Genomic DNA, 8,656 nt, shown 5'->3' with positions numbered 1-8,656 from the left:
TACAATATCAGTCACATGGGCTAACTGAATTGATTAATATCAACCTAAACTTTTTGAACACAACAAAATATAGTAAACTCTTATGTAACCAAATACCATGTGTAAAAAAAAAAAAAAAAAAAAAGATGTAACTCTGGAACAATATTATAAAAAGATGCATGTTTTTAAAATTTAGTTAAATGCTAAATCAGGTAAAGCTTATGCATGTTGCTGTTGGTAGGTAGCATCATTTCTAAGGCTATAGCCTAGGGTATGTAACAAAACCTTCTGAGATTTGTTCTTCCAATTTAAAGAGATTTATATAACCACAGATAAACTGTAGAAGTGTTGTATTGGGGAATAATTTTGGATAAATGAATTTTTCACTCCAGGTTAGACACAGTTCATGCAAGAACATGAAAACATACCAACATTATCTAGTCTGTACTAAAATATGTACGTAAAAACATTATAAAGTCAGTAATAAAATATGTACATGACAACATACCAGTCAAAGAGCTGTTAAAACATATATTGCTTACAATGTACAGTACTAGACTGTGAGGTGCCTAGGGTATTACCAAGACTATGTTAGTCAACTGAACCTTTCTTCTGGTTATTTCTGTATTCTCTTTAGATGGCAAGGAGTGTCTTTAAGACACTTTTTTTATATATATATATATTATTACATACACACCACCCTCTTCATAATGATTTAATTTGAAATACTTGTTCAATTGAAGACACCAACATTCACAGGTGAATGCAACATATCGCATGATTAATTTTGATACCAGAAAAGTCATGAAAAAACACTGGGATATCAAAAACTGTCTATATCACTGCTTGGGATCTGTAAGAAGGTATTTTTGTACCAAATCCCATGTACGTTGGTTGACATACAAATGAATCATTCAGGAAAAACCCAAATTGTACTTTCCTTGCTGAAAAACTGAATAAAAGGCAAAAATCCAAAAACTGTCTATACCTCTGCTTGGGATCTGCAAGAAGGTATTTTTGTACCAAATCCCACATAAATTGGTCGAAATATGGGTAAGTAATTAACCACAATCCCTACAATTATGGGTTTATTCAACTTTTTTAAACCCTCTAAAATTACCAAAAATTGGCATATCATGTACGTATATGTATGTGGTCTGTAAAAAAAAATCTTTGTTAATAAAAATGAGCAAATCCAACTTTTTGTACGCCAATGTTTTGGGTACATGAGAATTAATAAGTGTGCCAATTTTCTTCTCGATTGCTGTAAATATGACTGCACAGGAGCCCAAAACCTAATAAAATCCTTAAAAAAACCTAAATAATAAAAATGGATCAAAGTACCAGGTTTTAAGTCAATCCGCCAAGAAATGAAGGAATGATGATCAATTGGAAAGTATTTGGAAGAAGAAACAGTACATAATAAAAATAATAGGAACCATAAAGGCAACAAATGATTTTACGCTGAATAGGGAAAACATATAATAAATACAGTGCAAAAGGGCTGTACATTGTACTAGCAATTCCAAGATATCAGCATTTATGCTTATTTCCGTGGCATAGGTACTAAATTTATTGAAACAATGTACAGTGTTTTTTGGTAAGACATATTTCACAGAAAATACTTAAGACATCACAATAGTTTTATGTAAAACTGCAGACATTTTATTCATTTAAAACAAGTTACTACAGGGTGTCCGAAAAGTCTGGAACCATAGACACCTCAATGAATTTCACAGAATGTGTTCCACATGCTATTATTGTAAATCGAAAGAAATTTGGATTATCATATCTGAAATTATGAAAAGCTACAAATCACTTATGGTTCCAGACTTTTCAGACACCCTGTTGAACAACACAATTATGGTTATGCATTAGAACCTTGTCTAAATATCTCATGCATGGTTCAAGCTGTATTATAATTTTAAAACATTATTACTTAGATCAAGTTGGATTATATTATAATAAAGTACTCACATATACTTCATTATTCTACATTTCACTCTCCGCGATCTATAACGGAAGGGAAGAACAGGAAAAAATATCTTTTTTTGCTGCAGCAACTTGCAGTTTATAAGGATACTTATAAATCTGTTTAAGTTATTAGGATAGATCTTCGGGAGTTGTTTATATAATCCAGAGTAGAGACCCGTAAAGCGACATGCATAAAATATGTCCGATTTAGAATGAAAAATCCAATATTCTAAAATTATGCCCCAAATCAACACCTCTGCACTTTAAAAAGAGGGATCTTCTGCTAAAATCAGTTAAAGAAATACTGGGGAATTGTTTATATAATCCAGAATAGAAACACGTAAAGCGACATGCATAAAATATGTCCGATTTAGAATGAAAAATCCAATATTCTAAAATTATGCCCCAGATCAACACTTCTGCACTTTAAAAAGAGGGATCTTCTTCTGCTAATATCAGTTAAAGAAATACTGGGGAGTTGTTTATATACTTGAGTCAAAGGTTTGGAAACAACTATATCTATACACACACACATTTTAAATTACTCTCCTCAAGTAACAACTCAAAGCGAGGTTTTACAATTTTGAATAAATAAAGGTAAATACCACTTGGTTGTTTCTTTTAGCTCAGAAAATAAATAAAAAAAAACAAATTTTCTTTAACTTTTATTATCTTGTTCTGTCATTCTGCTTTTCACTCATTCCCATTACCATTATTCAATCTATGTCTACCCTGCCAAAATGTATGTGTCCTCTACTCTTACCAATCTTACCATTAAATATGAGAAAAGATGATGCATCAACAATACTCTTTAACACCTCAAACATGTTCTATCAAACTCTTTTTTTTTTTAATTGGAAAATAATTTCAGAGATCTTAACCTATCATCATGTGACAAGCAGCTTTCCATCCCAGTCATCATCCTAGTAGCCCTCTTCTAGACCTTTCCAACAATTTAATGACCTTCATAAGGTAAAGAGCCCAAGACTGAACACATTACTCCAAATGTTATCTAACCATTGACCTATACAATGACATTATAACCTCTTTAGATTTGTATTCAGTATTTTTGTAGATAAACCTAAAATCCTATTTGCCTTACCACTAACAACAGTACATTGCTTGGGTGGCTTAAAAGGCCGACTATCCAAAATACAAAGATATTTTTCTTCCATAACACTCTCAGGGTTATCTCCATCAAAATTATACTCTTTTACCTTAAACTATGATATCCCATGTGCATTACCTTGTATTTGTTGTAATTAAAAGCCATTCATTCAACTCCCCTTATAATCCAAATCCTTTTGTAAACAGCAGCATTTTCCTCACAGCCAGCAACTCCAAAAACTTTAATGTTATCAGCAAATTTAAATACTTTTTTGACCATTCCTTCATCTATGTTATTGATGTAAGTTAAAAACAGCAAAGGTCTTAACAGTGAGCCCTGAGGTACCCCACTTGTGACATGAATCCAGTTTTGTTGGACTCCATTTATAACAACCCTCTGCTATCTTTTCTCCAGACAATGTTCTATCCAATTAGCCAAGCCATCCTCCACATTTACAGAGATAACTTTTTAACAAGCCTTTTATGTCGCACCTTGTCAAATGCTTTCTGAAAATCAAGATACACCAAATAACAAATGTACTATCATCTATATAAGCAGTAACTTCTTCAAAGAATGTCAACAGATTAATAAGCCAAAATTTTCTCCTACCAAAACAAAGCTGACTACCTAACAAAATTTAAAATTTTTTAAATCTTTCATAAGACTTTCAAAACCTTTTTCTAACACCGATATGAAACTAATAGATCTATAATTACTACAATTTTTATCACCTCTCTTGAAAAGAGAAGTAAAATTAGACAACTTCCAATTTTCAGGAACTTATCCAATATTCAATGACTTACAAAAAAAAAAATACTAGTAAGTGGCTCACGTATCTAATCATCAACCTTCTTCAAAACCCTTGGAGAAATATTATCTGGTCCAGGAGTCTTATCATTTATTAAACTTCCCAGTTTTTCTTAAAAAGCTCAGAGTTAATAAGATCATCTTGTTTGATCATGTTTTCATCTAGCAACGTTTTATAATGAAGAATATTGCTTAATTCTTCCTTAGTAAAAACTGAAGAAGAAGCAAAATTTAATAATCCAGCCTTCCAATAATCATTAGATATCAGCATTACTGTATCATTCTTCAGAGGTCCTACTCCCATCCCAACATTTTGCTTACCCTTAATGTATTTAAAGACATTCTCACTGTTAATTTTTATATCTTCAGAGAACCTTTTTTCGTATAGTTTTTTTTTTAATTTCCTAATATTCCATTTTTACCAACTCTCTTGATCTTCTATAGTCCTCCAAATCTCCCAATCATTGCAGCCAATTTAAACTTCTTATATTTATAATGCTATTCTTTAAGTGCATCCTTTATACCCTTTGTGAACCAACCTGTTATTTTAATTGCAGCCACTATTTTTCTATAAAGAACATGCCTAACTCGAATATTTAAGAATTTATTTTTAACATTTTTCCACATTTGATCAGTACCTCCAATTACTTCATTTGCCCAATTCATAGCAGATAAATCTTGTTTCACCTCTTTAAAATTTGTTTTTCTTTTGAAATTTGGAAGCAAAATCTCAGTATTTCTTATCTCTATAGCCAGCGAGACATCCATGAAATGATCATTTGCACCCAGATGTTCTCCAATCTCCACTCTGTCAACCATTTCTATATAAATCTAAAACAGCAATATTCCTACTAGGTTCACTAACCAAATGTTGAAGAAAACCATCCTGAATATTTTCTAAAAACCTGTCTCCTTCAAATTTCATTCTTAAAATTTCCCAGTCTATATGGCAAAATTAAAATCTTCCATTATTATAACCTCATTATCATCTGAATTATTCATTTCACTGTAGAGTTTCTCATTGATTTCATTAGTTGCACCTTGTGATATGTAACAAATTCCAACTAAAAGCCTTCCTTCTCCCCTTATAACCACTAACAGAAAACCAAACAGATTCAAACTCATTGATGTTAGCTTTGATACCCTCACCTTGAATAGGATGTAACTCATGTTTTACATACAAAGCCACTCCCCCTTGTTTTAGTACTCTATCTCTACTAAATAACCTATAACTCTGTATTTCAAGTAAATTCCTGTCATCAAAACTGTCTACATTTAAACAAGTTTCAGTTATTTCGATTACACTAAAATCCTCTGTTCCAACCAGTGTGTTAAGATAGTCCATTTCATTCATCATACTTCAAGCATTACAATAGTAACAGTTTAGCCTACCATTAAAACTACTTTTGTGCTTTCTTCCTACATTATACTTTCTCTACATTTTATTTTTTCTATTCTGGCCCTCATCACTGTCTAACCCTAGTTTAAAGCTACTCTTATAGTTAATGGCCCATACAAACGAGCCAACCCTAATCAATTTAAAGGTAAACCATCCATTCCAAAAACTCACTTTTCTCATTGAACTGATGCCACAAACTTATCCAGCCAACCTGCCCACCTTTAAATATTATCATAAGCATAGTATTCAGCCCTAGTGACCTACTTATAATTTCATCCCTACAATTAAGTCTTGGCTGTATCCCTGCCAGAATTAAGTTATTATGGTCCTTTTCTTTGAATATACCTTTATCAATGCCTTGTACTTAACAGCAAACTCTTCTGACCTAACCTTCCTTTCACTATTAGGCCCTATGTGCTTTACAAAGACTGCATCATTGTTATCACATTTACTATATCACACGCTCTGTCAAATATATCCTCCATCCCTGCTCCTGAATAATATAATCTAATTCTTTTTTCCCTATTCACCCTACAGGTTATACCATCCACACGTTATACTAAATAACCACCTTATGTCTTTCCTTTCCATTGCTATCTATCCATTTTGTTATACTTCGCTCCTCCAGTTCATGCACAAGCTAACGGCTGAAACCTGTTATTTAACAGAAATTGTTCATTATAATTAAATCCAATACAACTAGACATTTCAGTACTGTTTTTAACTTCCTGAAATCATTATTAGCCAACATTATAATTAATTCACTACAACCAGACATTTCAGTACTGTTTTTAACTTCCTGAAATCATTATTAGCCAACATTATAATTAAATTCACTACAACTAGACATTTCAGTACTGTTTTTAACTTCCTGAAATCATTATTAGCCACCATTAATTAAATAAAATTCCATTACTGCTTGGAGCAATGATTTTACTCCACACATGTCAAGCTTTTCTTGCAAACTACTGTCTTTTTCTTCCCAAACAAAACAATTCCTATGAATTACAATATGCTCTTTCTATTAGTTAGAAACATGTCCACTACAAAAGAAAGCACAAGTGAAGAGCAGGTTTGAAAAGATAGGAGGTGCTTCTACTGTGGGTTTGATAAATATACTTATGTCTCAGTAAGTCGAGAAAGTAGGAGGTTAATATGTGTAGTTTGTGTCTAATTTGTTAGGCATTATAGAAGCTGTATCGTTGAAGTTATGTAGATGGGGAGATCAGAGGGCAGACGTGTCACATGATAGATGATTGAAGGTTGAAATTTCTTTTAAACGTTTCCTTTTGAAATTAAATCTTAGATAATATTAATGTCTGATTTATAAACTACATTTGGATTCTAAGTGTATTAATAATAGAGTTTTTATTTTAATTTTGTCTATGAAGGTTGTGACATACACACTACAAGATAAGTCAAATTGACAGAGCCCATATGCATAGGAGTAGCTAAAACTGACCATTTAAATATAAAAATAATACACGTACTTAATACAGCCCCACTGGATAATGTGCCAGTTGCCTAAAAAAATGCCCCGTTTTTGACTTTTTAACCTGCATGTTTTTTTCTGTTCAGATTTTAAAATTGTTAAATATATGTTATGTAATCTTTCAAGATTTTATATTATTAATAAAAACTTATGAGTGAAAGTAAAAAAAGAAGTGCATAATAATATTGCAAACACACTATATCTGCTATATGACAAAGCATTTTGCCTAATGACAGGGCTCTTCAGGCCAGCTGAGATATGACATAGTTGTGGTTGAGATGCTATTTATATTAGCAAGTTGTTTGACAACTGGTATGGAGGAACTAGAATAAGTTGATGGCGTGTAGTTGTTCATCAATTTTAGTTAGGTCACAATATCTCAAGATTAGCACAAGGATTACTTAACACCACATATAATTAATTACAGTTTTTCTTGAATTAACCTGCTTGTTATTCAGAAGAACTGACAAACCAGCAAGGTGTAGTTTTTCATCAATTTTAGTTAGGTCACAATATCTCAAAATTAGCACAAGGATTACTTTACACTAGATTTGTTACTTAACACTTCATATAATCAATTACAGTTTTTCTGAATTAACCTGCTTGTTATTCAGAAGAACTGACAGTGACATACCCACAGCATCAAAGAGAGAAGACTACATTAATAATTATAAGTAAGAACTGAGGGAAAGTAAAGACAAATGTATAATATTCAACCACACTATATCCAATGTTGACATGTTATTCACCACATTATTGTCCTTGCAAATACACCAACAACCTATTGCATTACAGCTAGTGGACAGATAGAAATAATTATGTAACTACAAAAACATAACTATCTTGAAAACTTTATACTGTGTAGATTCCAATACGCATTCCACTCCCTTTGTTTGGAAATTTGAAATTACATCGATCAAGTTAAACAGATTCTCAAATATAAATTTTGGCAGGGTAGACTCATTTTCAACTGAGCATTATTTTTCTAACAGAGTGATTGGTCTTTGGAATGGGTTGCCTTCAGATGTGGTGAATGCAGTTAATTCAAGGGAAGACTTGATAAACATTTGAATGATAAGTGATGACTTTGGGTGTTTTATTTTCATTTGAAGTTTAGTGTATAGGACAGCTTAAATGGACCAAACAGATCCCTTGTTGTCTTTAAATTATAAGCACCTGTAAGATTGAATTTATTGCAGTTTGATTTGAGAGGAACAATCTTATAATTTTTTTTAGCAAGTGAGATGTTCCAGTCAAAATTTGAAGAATGAAGCAAAAGAAGTAGCTTTGATGGATGACGAAGATGCCTTGGGTCCTGTTAAAAATATACAGTCTACTGCAGAGTCTCTTGCAGCAAAAGGGTTTGTTTACATTCTGCTTTACAGTTATCTGTATTTAAAAATATGTACTGATTAAATATTTTCTTGTAAGCCATGTAATACTAAACTTAAGATAATTTAAAGAAAACGATGGTATTTTCATGCATTGCTTATATGCATGTGTTCTCATTTACGATTTTTTTCTGGTGGATAATATAGCTACCACACACATATTACTCAGTCCTTATAAAAAATTAGTTTGTTGTGCATGTAGCAGGAACAGAATGTTTTAGGAGGATACCAAATGTCCCCTAGTCTTACAGTTCTCACCATTAAGTACATACCTTGTAACCTTTAAGTGTTTGCTAGAATCACATACAGTAGTTGTTAGACAGCATAAAGCAAAAAAATAAAAAATTAAATGTCCAGATATAACCTTTTTAAATTTTAGCACCCTCAAGCATAATTTTTAAAATTCCATCTACTAAAGTAAAATTGTTTTATTTAGTTTTAACACAAATGTTTTATCTCAAAACTGTCTAACTAAAAAAGTAGGTACACCTTATAAAGTAGAAGTC

General features: G+C 31.8%; 1 protein-coding gene across 1 annotated transcript in view; it reads right to left on the bottom strand.

The window, feature by feature from the left end:
• LOC106465560 (39S ribosomal protein L50, mitochondrial-like) overlaps positions 1-5,910 on the bottom strand; it is a 12,768-nt gene extending 6,858 nt beyond the window's left edge. The window contains exon 1 of the mRNA XM_022393485.1: positions 5,839-5,910. Coding sequence (XP_022249193.1) covers positions 5,839-5,858 — 20 coding nt within the window. The 5' untranslated portion in view covers positions 5,859-5,910. The remainder of the gene's footprint in view (positions 1-5,838) is intronic.
• Positions 5,911-8,656: the final 2,746 nt, after the last annotated feature.

This window comes from Limulus polyphemus, unplaced genomic scaffold (assembly GCF_000517525.1).
Source record: "Limulus polyphemus unplaced genomic scaffold, Limulus_polyphemus-2.1.2 Scaffold1982, whole genome shotgun sequence".
Lineage (NCBI taxonomy): Eukaryota > Metazoa > Arthropoda > Merostomata > Xiphosura > Limulidae > Limulus > Limulus polyphemus.
This window is presented reverse-complemented; position numbering and strand designations above follow the sequence as displayed.